The following is a 16,430-nucleotide window of genomic DNA, read 5'->3' as shown; positions in this document are numbered from 1 at the left end:
TTGATGTCTTTCTTTGTTCAGTCGAGAAGAAATTATGTTTTTTGCGGAGAAAAATCCAGGATTTTTCTCATTTTAATGGACCCCAACACCCAACAGTTTCAATGCAGTTTTAAATTGCAGTTTCAAAGAACTCTAAACGATCTCACACGAGGCACAAGGGTCCCATCCAGCGAAACGACTGTCACCTTCGGCAAGAAAAACAAAAAATATGCACTTTTAAACCACAACTTATTGTCTTCCTTCGGTCCTGTGACGCACCAGTGCGACCTCACATAATTGCGTAATGATGTGGAAAGGTCACGTTACATATATGAAACGCACATTTGCGGACCATTTTAAACAATAAACTGACACAAAGACATTAATTAGTATCATTCCACATTCAACAACATCAGAACAGTCCTCTTTCTCCACACTTGTAAACACTGGAGCGTAGTTTCGCATACGTCATCCGTGACCTCTTGACGTAAAAAATGTAAAAAATGACAATCGTTTTGCCAGATAAGACCCTTATGCCTCGTTTGAGATTGTTTAGAGTCCTTTGAAACTCCGTTGAAACTGCAATTTTAAACTGCATTAAAACTGTTACGTGTTGGGGTCTATTAAAGTCCATTAAAATGAGAAAAATCCTGGAATGTTTTCCTCAAAAAACATAATTTCTTCTCGACTGAACAAAGAAAGACATCAACATTTTGATGACATGGTGGTGAGTAAATTATCTGGATTTTTATTTTAAGAATATGGACTAATCCTTTAATAATGCCATCATTTACAGAGATGTTGTTTTCTCTTTTCACATCATTATTTCCATTTTTGTTTCCCTTTTTGTCTTCGTCTAAGTTCCTTCCTAAATATGTTTTCTCATTTCCAGATTTTGTTTCCCTATTCTCTGCACTATTCCTGATCTTTTCCCAATTCCGTCATTACTCCCAGATTTAGTTTCTCTCTTTTTCTGCATTATTTCCTGATCCCTTTTCCACTTCACTTTGTTTCCTCCTCTCTCCTTATTATTTCCACATTTTGTTTCCAAATTATCTTTATAAAAAAGCAGCCTGTTGAGACCAAAGAAGATAAAGCTTTGAGCAAAGAAAATAAGTTAGTTTAAAGCCATATTTCTTGGTTACACACACCCACACACACACACACACACACACACACACACACACACATACAAATCCTCTCTCTCCACCCTTCTTTTTACCAAACACACAAGTATAGATGTAGAAAGCAAGAGAATCCCCAGCATGCATCCCTTGTTTTTGGTTTTTCACCTGCTGTTAGTCTAGGAGCCTTTTGTAGCATCAGACAACACCTCTCAGCGAGAAGCAAATGGGACAGTGACACACGAGAAATTTCAAAGTGCTGCAGATTCAGGAAGCAGGATAATTAACACCACCCATTCACTTGCAACAAATCTGTGTGTGTGCCTACGTGCCTTGACGGTTATACATTGACAAAAACATGACTGTCTGATTGGGTATGAAAAATTAATGTTGTATACACAGATGCTGTAACAGACCGAGGTTTCAACAGGAGAATGTTGTTATTCTCTGTTTACAAAGACCTGTTTATTTGCACTGTATTTTAATGTGATTTGTTTATATCATTCAGTATAAGGGAGTTTACATGCTTTCGTGCATTACAATGCGATATATGTGTTCCCTGGGTTCAAATCCAGTACCCTTTGCGCTGCTAACGCTCTGAAATTGAGTTGTTAACTAAAAGCAGTAATGCTACCCATATAACAATTTTTTTAGCAATGTATAGTGGTAGTTAAGCTGTAAATAGTAACTTTTCTGTGCACCGGTGTTTCTGTGATAAAAACCTATTTTTTTCTTTGTCATACCGTATTAAAGCTGCAATAACTTTATAGAGAGAGAGAGAGAGAGAGAGAGAGAGAGAGAGAGAGAGAGAGAGAGAGAGAGACAGAGAGAGAGAGAGAGAGAGACTTTATATTGAAATGATATGAAGAATTTGGTTCCAAAATGATATAAGTCCATTTTGACTAATTTCCGTAAAAATGTGTTTTCCATACCAAGAAAATGACAAAATGAAAACCACTATTTTCTGTTACAAACTTTCACATAGCATCTTTAGGTTATAATATCATTAAAAATTAAAATCCATAATTTGATTTTCAAAGATTTATAATAAAAACAAATTATTTTTTCCACAAAATGCAATAAATCCATGACAAGCTTTTTTCCAAAATGCTATACATTTATTGAATCTAATAAATAAATGTGCATTCATCTTTGCCATGTTATATTCATTAAGTTGACTAGTGGTATACACTGATAAAAAATAAACATTAATGTCATTAATCAAAACACTTACTTTGTCATATTAAGAACACTGTCATTCCTGCAATCATCCTTGGGACTTGTCGCTGAACTTTTTTGACAGTGATCATCTGTAAAATGTTTTAGTCCTGCTCAATTTTTGTTAATTTTAGGTAAAATAATGGAAAGTTTTGCACAAGATCCCCTGGGGTCAATGTGTTAGCATGACAGAAGCTTCATGCTTTCGTGTGAGGACAAGCAACAGCCGGCATTTTTCCGGGTGCCAGAGTGGCTTATGTTTCTTCCCCGCCACAGAAAACCAGCACAGGTTTATCAATGCCATCAAAAGTATTATTTTCTTTTTGTTTGTTTGTTGATCACAAAGTACAAAGTAGATGAGGAAAACTACGATTCTGTGTGTATTCAACGTGCCGTCATTGTTGTTTACAATGCGTGAAATGGTGCACTGTGATTTGTTGAGCAGATTTATTGCATTCTGCAGAGAAGGAGGACTGGCGTTTTTCACGTTTTGGAAAAAAGATGACAGAATAACACAGCGGATATCGGATTTAGCGCAAAATTAAGAATTTACTTTTTAATACTGACCTGATACTGTACAATACTGATTTTGGTGTAAACTATTTTTCATTAATGGCGTTTATCACGTTTTGGAACCAAACTCTCGTATTGTCCCCATACAATTTCTTCAGTGCCTACATTTTGTTTGTAGATTATGATGGTGTCTATTTGGAGTTAGAGATTTATGTAGCTTCTAGCTTGGTATTCTCTACAAAAGAATGAAAGCTTTGAAAGAATCCCACATGAAATAAAAATGGATTTCCAGGACAGCTGAATTGATCTTGAACTAATGCCCCCCCATTATAAGTATAGAAGCTCAGAATCCACTTCCTGCTTGATTTAGAGTCTACTCCAATCTGCACGGAGAAGAGCCGAGTATTTTGTGCTACATCTTTTCGGCCATCTGTCCTGTCATTCTGCATTAGTGTCACACACATGCCACAGCACTGACCTGCAGCCATAAATTCTAGCGCTCCGTTCTGCCCTCTCCACCTGGGAGTCCGCCGCTTCTACTGTTTCTTCATTCAGGCATTGCACAGGCACACACAAACGTGCACACCCTTCCGCAACCACCCCGCTTTTCAATCAGCCAGCGTGTGGAACCCGGGGCCACTCTGTTTATCGTGTTTAGACCGATGTGGGTGCGCTGCTTTATCCCAGGAATCAAATTAAGCATGGAACGCACTTACTCTGCCTCCAACAACCTACCCTCCCCCTATTCCACCTCTTTTTACTTTTTATTTATTTCTTTGTGTCTTTGAAAACCCTGTGCTCAGGGTAAGAAAGAAAAATCTATGAGGTGTTGTTGCATTTTCCATCTCGGGAAGGAGCCAGACAGCTCCAGAAAGTTTATTTGGAATTCGCTTTCGTTATCTCTAAGTGTATTCGAAGGTTTCAGTTCATTCTTCCATAACTGTGTCTCTTTGCACTTCACACTTTCTCTTTCTTTCTCCCTCTCCCCCGGGTTGATAATAATCGCAGAGCAGGTGGAGGATGTCGGTGTGACAGTAGCCAAGTCAGACATCATGCTATTCTTCAGTCAATTACCTTCTAATGATGTTTGAATGTGAATTGCTTTCCGTGATGTCAATTCTTTTTTTTAACAAAGAGTATGTAACTCGGTGAAGGCCTGGACAGCTTTTTGGGTAGATATAAGAGATAAGCTGTTTTCTTTCAGTCATGGAAGTAAAAATAGCAGGCTTTAATTGCTGTAAATGTATTGATATTCTATTCTAAATAATCATTGTAATCTCATAAAATAATTTGCAAATATGAAAGAAAAGGTTTGTACTCTAAAAATACAAACAAGAGATAAAGAATTTACAAACGTGCGGAGAGCCGTTTCAGCACTCGGACAGCGTCATGTTTTTTTTTTAAAAAGGCATTACTTAACAACGGTTCTTATCTCACCATATCCACAAGTACAAAGTCATCATATACAATAAATCCGTGGGGTAGCATTTAAAAACATTAAAAAAAAATGCATTTGTTTAAAGCAAAGTATTTATTTACTTACCAGGCTACAGGTGAAGCAGCTCTTTACGCCTTCTAATGTCTCATAATCGGCCCTCATTTATATCCAAGAAACTCAATAATAATCTTTTACATTTGAATGCTTTAATCTTTCATATTTAAAACTCATTTTGTGCTGCTGCGCATCCATTTATATGATAAGCAAACCCACGTTGTCATCGCGTTTATAGGCGCATATTACTAACACGCTCATTAAATAACAAAAACAATATTAAGCCATTGACTTTAGACCAGATTTTTGTTTGTCAATAGCGTAGTCTATTTTCGTTGCCTCAAAATAGCAACGTGCCAACAATGCTCCTGAACACAGACCAGAATTGGCGCAAAATTGGGCGCAAATGCATTTGCTATAGAAACGATCAAATGCATTTGCTATTTAAAATATTTAAATTATCATTGCATCGTGTTGAAACTAGCAAAAGATACTTGCGTCGCGCATTGCGCTGCATTGCGCCGGGTGTATGATAGAGCCCACTATAATAATATACAGTATATGTTATCTCATTCCCCATCATTACCTTGTCAACTAGAAGAAAATATTTGCCTGAAAAACAACGTGTTTCTGATTAGTTTGTAATATCTGTAAGATATTGTCTGTAATTAAAAAATAAAGTTCTAGGATGAAACAGTTTTTTTCCGTTTTGTTTATTTGTTTGTTTGAAAGCAAGAGGTTATGTTCTTTCAATTGATATATTTGTATGTTTATGTATTTTTAGAATAAATTTTCCTGGAAGACATTTTGTGAAACTTTTGTAAAAATAAAAAATATATATTGCGGGGAATGAGTTAAAACTTCCTGGGGATAATAAAAAAAAATTATTAAAATAATAACTGCAACAATCGATAATATTTGATAATGACAATAGCGTTTGGTATGTGACGTCAGGCACATCTGCGCCCACCAAAGACAAATGGCGCGTCCAAAATTGCCTACTTCCACACTACATAGTTGTATGTCCGAATTTATAGTAAGAGTAATTTTGTATTTATATATATATATATATATATATATATATATATATATATATATATATATATATATATATATATATATATATATATATATATATATATATATAAAATCATAAGTCAGATTATCATTTAGGCAGTCATGATAATGCCGCTGGGTCATGAAATCAATCTTGTTTTAGAAAAAAGTATAACACATTTTCAAAAATGTATGCAATTAACATAAACACAAAGATAAAAGTTCTTGCAGATTTATTTGAAACTAGATTTTATGCATTCTCTATTTTATGATCCCGGACATACGTATTTGCCATTGACCCTTACAATCATCAAATGCTGAAATGAAATTGCATTGTAAATCTAAAGTGTCACATTCCAAAGTCAAATTCAAGTGGATTTCATGTGGCCAGTGTCCTTCAAAAACACCTATTAAAAACCTCCTCCCATCCAGAACCCCAAAGTGTGGTCTTGCACGCTCGGTCCTCTCTTGTAGAAGCCATAGCCGAGAAGTTAACCTGGCTAAACACTTTGGCTCAAAATGCAGATCAGCTCTGCAAGCTCCGTTCAGCTTCTGGTCTGACCCTCTCCTTACGTGACCTCCATAATACCACCACCACACATTCACAAATCATACATTCCCCTGGACCCTTTCTTTTTTTCTTTTGTCTCCGTTTAGTCTAGAATACAGAGAAAATGAGTTGTTGTGTTTGTAAAAATCTCCAAATCTATGCTGTGGAAACATCTGCTGTCTCCTTTCCTCCCATAAGAAGAGAACACATGGAGAAATGAGATCCATTCTCAGCTTGAAAACAAGCTATAGGCGAGAGTGACATCTGCTCTTCCCAGGGTTTCTTGGTGCACTGCAGTAAAGCCTTTGTATTATTAATACTGATAATTAAGGTGCCACCATATTGTGCTGCGTTTGTACATCAGCACTTGAAACATAATCCTAAAATGACCACGGTTGATTAGATCTCTGGGGTGTTTTTTCTCATGTAGGTCTGGCCGTCCTGTGAGCTTCACTGTGGTCTTCAACACTCCAAGTCCACTCAGCAAGATCTCCTGGGTCAACCGGTTACATCTAGCAAAGATAGCATTAAGTAAGTCCTGTCTTTAATCAACTTTTAACCCATGAAGACCTGAAACATACTGGTTATGACAACACAGTCTCACAGCAATTTGTAATCTATCTATCTATCTATCTATCTATCTATCTATCTATCTATCTATCTATCTATCTATCTATCTATCTATCTATCTATCTATCTATCTATCTATCTATCTATCTATCTATCTATCTATCTATCTATCTATCTATCTATCTATCTATCTATCTATCTATCTATCTATCTATCTATCATGGGTTAAATGATGTGGCCTGCATAGGGTAAACAAATGACCTACATAAGGTGCAGTTTATTCCAATTTCTTTATTATGTTTATTTAAGGCTCATTCTGTTTATTTTATTTTTGGAAATATGCACACATCTGTAAGAATGATGGTAGGAATGGTAAGATTTCATAAAGCCCAATAATGTGTGCTACATGTTGAAAAATACCATACATTACAATTCCACATCATATACTGTAGCTTGGTTATCTAATCTTAGCATTTACAACTTTCTGACTTGTGTGCTTGTCACATCAGCAATGAATCAGAGGCATGTAGGCATGTTTTATTTCGTTTACATCAGTGCATAAACCAATTTGAATATGTTGTTACCTTGGGGCAATGAGGTGATTTATCTGCAGTATCTTCTCCCTGAAGAAGTTACACCTACTCCGCTCATAACATTCAAATAGAAGTTGCTTTTCTACCTCTGGTTTACTCTGTAAGTTTGCTGTATTTTAGTTATGAATTGCCACTAGTACTGTGAGTACTGGCAGATTGCCGTGTCTCCAAGAAAATTGCGTTTCACAAGAGATCTAAGGATGCCAATAGTGGAAGAACTTCCTTCCTAAATCTACAGTTAATCGTCCTCAAAAGCCATTTTGGATTAATTTATTATCTTAGGTGACTTCCAAAGTATGTCGTTTTGGCCAGTGTGTCAATTGCTCAGAGACTTTCTGCACAAAATATGATTCCCAGCTGTCACTGGGGCTGTACCCTTTCAAAAATAAAGTAAAGCTTTGCACTTTAAGAGTTCATATTAGTACTGCAGAGGTCCATATTAGCATCTCAAAGCTACATATTGGTACCAAATGTATCTGTCCCTAATGATATAAGGACCCTTTTAAAGGGCACTGTACTGCCCCAATGACAGGAAAGGTACATATTTTAACAAATTGTTCAAAGAGTGTGTGAAGTCAAATTTTATATGTCATTTTTGTCATTAATTGAGTTTGATGAGGGATCTTGGGGCACATTTTGCTGAGGTTATGTTTCTGTACTTTAATTGGTAGGGCAATGCATTAGCAGCGCAAGTATGTTAATCCTCAGGGAACACATAGGGCCATATTTTAACGATCTAAGCGCATTGTGTAAAGCGCACGGTCTAAACGGGCATGTCCGATGCCATTTTTGCTAATTTAACAATGGGAAAATGGGGGTTTGTGCGCCAAGCGCACGGTCTGAAAGGGTTGTTCCTATTCTCGTGATGAGTAATGGGTGTGTTTTGGGCGTAACATGTTATAAATCAATAAGTGTCTTAGCTCTCATCCCCTTTAAAAGCCAGTTGCCCTGACACCATGCTGATTTCCTATTTAGATGGCGGAATTTGTAAACTGAAAAACAACTGAGAAGGAAGACCACCAGTTTTCATTTGTATTGAAACTGTTATTTTTATTGGTATTAAAACCTTTAAAAGTCGGTTTCTTTCAGTCATGGAAGTAAAATTAACAGGCTTTTAATTGCTGTAAATGAATAGATATACAATATACAATAAATCTGTAGGGTAGCATTAAAAAACACATTTAAAAATGTATGCAATATTTGCATTTGTTTAAAGCAAAACATTTAATTATTTACCAGGCTACAGGTGAAGCAGCTCTTTACGCCTTCTAACGTCTCATAATCGGTCCTCATTTATGTCCAAGAGACTCAATAATAATATTTTACATTTTAATAAATTAATAATTTTTTATATTTTAAAATGTGCTGCTGCGCATCCATGTTTGTGATAAGTGCGTTGTCATCCCGTTTATAGGCACATATTACTAACGCGCTCATTAAATAACAAAAACAAAATTGCGCCATTGACTTTAGACTTCAGATCAGGTTTTAGTTGGTCAATGGCGTGGTCTATTTTAGTTGCCCAAAATAGCAACGCGCCAACAATGCGCCTGAACACACCTCGTTTTCAGACCAGAATGCCCATGGGCACAAAATTAGGCGCAAATGCATTTGCTATTTAAACAACGTAGCGCTAAACATGAAAATGGCAAGTTAAAAACTAGCAAAAGACACTTGCGTTGCGCATTGCGCTGCATTGCGCCGGGTGTATGATAGATAGGGTGGCCATTCGTGCCAGTTTCGCCGGACACGTCCCGGACAGGATTTCGTTTGCGTTCTCTGGTAGTCGCGTTGGTCAACCACATACGTCATCAAGGTTAAATATTTCGGGTTCTATTTCAGAAAAGCAACCATTACATTTCAAGGTAAGAATGAAACTACAATGATTGTATGTCTTCTTAGTTTTCTCATTTATTTTAACTGAAATGTGAGAACCTCGATGACATATGCAAAGCAATGCGACTTCCGGAAAACGCACCCGAAATTCTGTCCGGGACGTGTCCGGCGAAACTGGCATGAATGGCCACCCTATCTATCATACACCCGGCGCAATGCAGCGCAATGCGCAACGCAATGCACAACGCAATGCGCAACGCAATGCTAGTTTTTACCTTGCCGTTGAAATTGGCATTTTCACGTTTAGCGCCACGTTGTTTAAATAGCAAATGCATTTGCGCCCATGGGCATTCTGGTCTGAAAACGAGGTGTGTTCAGGCACATTGTTGGCGCGTTGCTATTTTGGGCAACTAAAATAGACTACGCCATTGACCAACTTAAACCTGATCTGAAGTCTAAAGTCAATGGCGCAATTTTGTTTTTGTTATTTAATTACATTGCATTGGATAAAAAAAACGCAGCCGATGGGTTGAATTAACCCGAAATAGTTTATATTTGACCCAACAATAGTTTGAATTAATTACAACACAGGGGGGTTGGCTTGTCCCTTTTTGACCAATCACGTCTGCGTTCTTTGCTTTTGCAGCTGTAGGTTAACAAGGACAAAACAAGTCGATTTACTACACGAGGGGCATGATGAAAGTTTATTGCAACCTGTTTGATATAGACACATAGAGAAATGAGCAGAAACGGGAGGTAGTTAAAAAATAATTGAGGGAGCAGTAAAGGTATTTTGATTGGAACCTGTTTTACCTCTTTAAATCCACGCTGGTTTCTAGTGCTAGGTACAAGGGCCCTATTTTCAAAGCTTTACAATGTTTTTGGTGAATCATCTTGTTTATAGAACAACAGTAATGGTCTTAAATATGCTGCCTATGGCTATTTGTAATCTCGGGGTGATGGAAATAGTTTATAGCAATAGGCAAATTGCAATCTCAGCTGACACTAAATGGATGTTGGCAGCGTAAGTGCCGATATCCCCAAAACACTAGCTAGCGATTGTGAGAGAATGACAAACAGTCCTAAGAGGCTTTCTCGCGAAAAAGCACCTCCCATCGCTCGCATTTTCTTCCTCTGAGTGGTTTTTGCGAGAGGCTATTTGGCTGTCCATGCGTTTTTTAGTTTTCGTGCTTGGCTGCCCTTTGCTTAGCTGTCAGACTTTTGTTTTACGTAAACATCTCTTGCAAGCCTGTTGACCAGAAAGCGCTTTGATTCACAGTTCGTAGTATAACTTTCACACTTCACTACAGAGTCTTAACATTGCTTTTTTGGGAACTCAAATTGAAATGATGGGTATTTCCAGTTTATGTCAAAACATTTAGCGGTGAAAAGTATTTTTTGTGGACAATTGGATGGTTTTTCTTCAACCTGGTGAAGAATTATGGTCAGTTACACCATAATTGTATTGCACCCACTCATTGCCTTCTCATTCGACTAAATGAAATTACAATTTATGCAGGTGCAATTTCATAGGTGGCCTGTGTTCGCAGAGCTCTCTTACTTCCTTAGAGGACGCGTGGGTTTGATGTGGGCTGAAAAACCCCTGTGGCTGTGGCGTAAGCCTGGCCCATCCCACCCCAATAACCAAGTTTTGGATATCACAGTCGAGCGATCAGTCCAGTGGTGACAGATACTGTTGCTCCAGCCAGAGTCACTTCTTTATGCCAAATCCGTCCTATCAAGACCTCCATTTCGCCATCCCTCGGGTCCTGTTTCACGCATATTGATTTTATTAACAAGCTGAGTGGAGTCTTTCTGCATTCTCCGTCCCACCTGCCTGTGATATTTCCCTTCTTTGGAGTGTAACTTTTGGCTAATATAAAATTCACAGAAGCTGTTTTGTCTCTGATGAGGACCATTAACAAGGCTCCGCGAAGGGTAACATATGCTTGTATCTGCATAAAACAGGCTGTCAGAAAACAGTGTTTGTGATATTGTGGCGGCACGCTGGGAACTCACGGGGGTGGGAGATAGAGAGCGTCAACATGGCTGCGTATGAACATGTCCTGAGGGTTTCATTAATTATGAAGATATGGTTCAGAGATTGCTACTGCAGCTTCACGTGGTGCCGGAACAGGCTTGATTTTTCCAGAACGTTCTCTTGTCGCAGGTCCAGAGATGCGTCCTTAATTAATATGTTCAGTCCAGACAGTGTTCATTTACAGGTTTCTAGAGTCATGAGTTAAATGATGTTTGGTTTGACATGCAGATTTGAAGGGTTCTCATGAGATACATGCAGGCAGAGCGTAGAAGTTAACATTGAAGGGGAGCTGCAATGATATTAATGGCATTTCTAAGTAGCAGGACCTGTTGTCCTGTTCAGCTGTTTTCAACACATTGTAGATTTAACTATAACTTTATGAAATAGATATGTAGCATTGTTGTCATTTTATTGCACTCTTTTCTTACATCTGAACAAATTTAGACGATAATCAAACAGGCTATATACTGTACACTCACCCAAAGGATTACTAGGAACACCTGTTCAATTTCTTATTAATGCAATTATCTCGTCAATCAATCACATGGCAGTTGCTTCAATGCATTTAGGGGTGTGGTCCTGGTCAAGACAATCTCCTGAACTACAAACTGAATGTCAGAATGGGAAAGAAAGGTGATTGAAGCAGTTTTGAGCGTCGCATGGTTGTTGGTGCCAGATGGGCCGGTCTGAGTATTTTACAATCTGCTCAGTTACTGGGATTTTCATGCACAACCATTTCTAGGGTTTACAAAGAATGGTGTGAAAACGGAAAAACATCCAGTATTCGGCAGTCCTGTTGGCGAAAATGCCTTGTTGATGCTAGAGGTCAGAGGAGAATGGGCCGACTGATTCAAGCTGATAGAAGAGCAACTTTGACTGAAATAACCACTCGTTACAAGCGAGGTATGCAGCAAAGCATTTGTGAAGCCACAACACGCACAACCTTGAGCCGGATGGGCTACAACAGCAAAAGACCCAACTGAGTACCACTCATCTCCACTACAAATAGGTAAAAGAGGCTACAATTTGCACAAGCTCACCAAAATTGGACAGTTGAAGACTGGAAAAATGTTGCCTGGTCTGATGAGTCTCGATTTCTGTTGAGACATTCAGATGGTAGAGTCAGAATTTGGCGTAAACAGAATGAGAACATGGATCCATCATTCCTTGTTACCACTGTGCAGGCTGGTGGTGTAATGGTGTGGGGGATGTTTTCTTGGCACACTTTAGGCCCCTTAGTGCCAATTGGGCATTGTTTAAATGCCACGGCTTACCTGAGCATTGTTTCTGTTTCTGAAGCTTGAATCATTTCAAATTGGTTTCTTGAACATGACAATGAGTTCACTGTATTAAATGCCCCGACAGTCACCAGATCTCAACCCAATAGAGCATCTTTGGAATGTGGTGGAACGGGAGCTTCGTGCCCTGGATGTGCATCCCACAAATCTCCATCAACTGCAATCAACTGCTATCCTATCAAAATAGTCCAACATTTCTAAAGAATGCTTTCAGCACCTTGTTGAATCAATGCTACGTAGAATTAAGGCAGTTCTGAAGGCGAAAGGGGGTCAAACACAGTATTAGTATGGTGTTCCTAATAATCCTTTACGTGAGTGTATATTACACTATATATTTGATCTATATTAGGTATTGCTTCCTTGTTTAGCTTCCATGCAGGTAACTTTTAGTAGCTTGTACTTTGGCTACATGTAACCACGTTTAAAGAAAAGATAGCTTCACCTTAGTTTACCTGCTTTAAATGATAAGTTACTTTGTAGCAAACAGTTTCAAAGCAGCTTCTCCTACACTGCACTTTTGCTGTCAGCTGTAAATACTGTGCATACGCATGCAGCAGGCAGATTGGTCACAGAGCTGAGGAAAGAAATAGGTTGGAAATGGAAAGTACTGTATATGTGAAACAGCAGGAGAGACATCAAAGGGCACATAAAGAAGAGAAATCTGTTTGTGTGGGTATATACTTAAAACAAAGAATGTGATGGTGTGAATGTTAGGAGGCATTGCGAATCAAACAAAAGCAAGTAGATTGTGGTATCATCTGAAGGCCTCTTGTTGAGGTAAATAAATCAAGTTGAATGCAGCCGGGTTGAGTGTTGAAATGGGTCAATGATCACCGCCACAATCTGCCTTGCATGGCTTTAAATGGAGAGGAGATGAGCTTTGCAACGCTGCTTTGAGGTTAGGTGGCCTAACCTACAGTATCTCAGAACTACAGACAGCCTATGGATGTCATAGCAACTGAATTTTTTGACTCCAACCTCCAAAATGTGACAGAGTAATGCAGCTTTTCTTCATCAAAGCATCTGCTTCTAAAATACACTGATGCATCATGGGAAATGCGACTTATAGAGAGTGTTACAGTTACAGTGAAAGACATTTTTCATTTCTTGTGATCTCTGCCTTTGTATAATCCAATGCACAACAAAGAACTATATATTGCTTTAAGTTTTATGCTTTCAAATACATGACTAAAGTGTTTAGTAATGGCATGTAAGCTTTGTAAAGCAAAATAACAAGTGTACTTTTAAGTGCCACTGTAGGTCATGCTAATGTCTATTCATTTTATAAAAAAGATATATATAAAGGAAACACGAACTAACATGAGCAAATGTGTTGGCATTAACCAACATTAACAAAGATTTGTAAATGCTAAAAACTATATTGCTCATTGTTAACAAATACAACCTTATTGGAAAGTGTTATCAATATTTAATTACTTTTTCGACTTATCGCACGATTAATGAACATGACCTCAGTGACTTTTGGAGCGGCGATGTGTATTTGAAGAGGTTGGTTCCAAAACGCAATAAACACCATTTTTGAAAAAATGAGTTACTGCCAGAATCAGTATTATATCAGGTCAGTATTAAAAAGTAAATTTATAAGTTTACGCAAAATCCAATATCCGCCGTGTTATTCTGTCATCTTTTCTCCCTTTTTTCCCAAAATGCAATAAACGCCACTCCCCCTTTTCTACAGAATGCCATAAATCCACTCCACAGATTACAGCGCACCATTCACGCAATGTAAACAAAAAATGGCGGTGCGTTGAGTACACGGAATCTAGTTTTCCTCATCTACTTTGTACTTCATGTCAACAAACAAACAAAAACAAAATAATACTTTAATAGCATTGATAAACCTGTGATGGTTTTCTGTGACGGGAAAGAAACGTAAGCCATCAACATATAATAATTTACGCAAGAGGCACTCGGAGACGGGTGCTTATTGTTTGCCCGGGCCGACAGCATCAAGTTTCTGTCATGCTAACACATTGACCCCAGCAGATCTTATGAAAAACTTTCCATAATTTTACTCAAAGTCAACGAAAATCGAGCAGGACCAAAACATTTTACAGCTGATCGCTGTGAAAAACGTTAAGCGACGACGTCAAGTATAACCGCAGCAATGACAGTGTTCTTAATTTCACAAAGTAAGTGTTTTGATTAATGACATTAATGTTTATATTTTTAATTAGTGTGTACAACTAGTCAACTAAATGAATATAACATGCCAAAGATGAATGCACATTTATATAGGCTATTGATTCAATAGATTTATAGCATTTTGAATAAAAACTTGTCATGGATCATGAAAAATTATCAGTTTTTATAATAAATCTTTGAAAATCAAGTTATGGATTTGAATTTTTTATGTTTTTATAACCTAAAGATGCTATGTGAAAGTTCGTAACAGAAAATAGTGGCTTTCATCTTGTCACTTTCTTGGTATAGAAAACACGTTTTTACCGAAATTTGTCAAAATGGACTTATTGCGTTTTGGAACCAAACTCTTCAAATACAACCTTATTGGAAAGTGTTATCAATATTTAATTACTTTTTCGACTTGTCGCACGATTAATGAACATGACCTCAGTGTTTTTTGGTGCGGCGATGTGTATTTGTTTACATAAAGAAATGCCATTAACAATAGCGGATTGCATTGCCTCTGTCATTTCTATCTGCTGTTTGTTTCACAGAAGTGGCATGTGCAGCTCAGGGTCCAAATACCAAAATTCATTGTCTTGTTTTAGAGAATATTGATGTTAATTAAAAAATGTGTACAGTACGTATACTTTGGTGCATAAACCAAAGTCACAGCTGCAAACCTATTCAATCGGTGTTCTTCAAGGCCGGTTTAGCTATTCATAGTCTCCCTGTGTGGCAGTTCACTAGCATTTCCTGATGAATGTTTTCAATTATGCATTCAGAGGGTGTTAAAAAGCAATTTAGATGTTTATTGAAAAAGTGATGCAAGGACCTTGATAGTTTGGGTGCTACATTTAGCTCTAAAGATGGGCGTGCGAACTCGTGGCATAATGCATACAGTTGCTGAGTTATGAGAGTAAGTGTTAAGGTGCGGTAATGCTTTTGCTCCTTTGACTTACATTTGTATGCAGCAAATGCGCAAGAGCGGAAATGCACATGCAAAGAAGACTGAGTGTATCCTAATTCACATACAGTACTATACATTCTAAATAGTATAGTATTCAAAATAGTGTGTCCCAAATCATAGTACTTTGAAGTGATTATCCTTAAAGGGAAATTTTATCGGTAGAAACATTAATCTTTATTGAAAGTGGGGCATATTTGTAGTCGAAATGTAACATAAATTTAGAATTTTGTGCCTATTTGACCGAGAAAAGACAGAACGTGACTTTAGAGCACATTTGTATGAAAAACTACAACTCCCACAATGCACCACAATGCACAGCTCTGCAAGCCACTCTACATTAATCCGAACACTGCTCAGATTTGCTATTGTGTACATAAATGCCACGTTAGTATAACAAAGAAAATAGAAACGCTCACTTTATAGTCAGATGTCCGTTTATCCCTGCAGACTTTGGTTGTCGCTTCCAGTTTAGGATTTTAAAATATGTATCCAAGATGCTGCTGTCCATATACGGTATGAAGCTTGGGTAAGAGCAAGCTTCATTCAATTTCTGATATATTTTTGAGAGTGCTTGGCCAAACATGTATGTTCCCAAAGAAGAAAATCCCGCATCCTGCACCCCAACGCGTCCACCGCACAATATGTATACTCCACAGACGCGCTGGCTCGGCGCTTGTGCTCGTAAGCCGAAACACGTCTGTGAAATAATCACGTGCAAATACCTCTCTTCTTGCTCGGGACCATTCACCAAACAAACGTCCATATCCTGATCTGATGCGGAAATGTTATACAGAAAGCACAAAGTGAGAGTACAGCCACTATTAGTCCGTCCAAGCTCGAGCCAGTCCGGGCTTCTCTACGCAGCAGAGGCCGAGGGTTGCGTATTCTTCCCGGGCTCCTCTATGCAGCCGAAGCCCAGGCTCCGGCCTACTCCAAGGGCTTCTGTTCCTCCATCTGCCTCAGCTCTTTGCTGTATTGTGGCTCAAAAAGGTGCCATGAACAGCGGATTAGAGCATCACGCTTGCGAAATCACCTTCTTCCATAT

At 38.1% G+C, this 16,430-nt stretch overlaps 1 protein-coding gene across 4 annotated transcripts in view; it reads left to right on the top strand.

The window, feature by feature from the left end:
- Positions 1–16,430, top strand: part of arhgef10la (Rho guanine nucleotide exchange factor (GEF) 10-like a) — a 161,842-nt gene that overhangs the window by 76,024 nt on the left and 69,388 nt on the right. For all 4 annotated transcript variants that reach the window (XM_055183277.2, XM_055183279.2, XM_055183278.2 and 1 more), the window contains one exon: positions 6,363–6,463. In XM_055183277.2, the coding sequence (XP_055039252.2) occupies positions 6,363–6,463 (101 nt within the window). The remainder of the gene's footprint in view (positions 1–6,362; positions 6,464–16,430) is intronic.

This window comes from Misgurnus anguillicaudatus, chromosome 14 (genome assembly GCF_027580225.2).
Source record: "Misgurnus anguillicaudatus chromosome 14, ASM2758022v2, whole genome shotgun sequence".
Taxonomy (NCBI): Eukaryota; Metazoa; Chordata; class Actinopteri; order Cypriniformes; family Cobitidae; genus Misgurnus; species Misgurnus anguillicaudatus.
The sequence above is the reverse complement of the archived record's forward strand: the minus strand, read 5'-3'. Positions and strand labels throughout refer to the sequence as shown.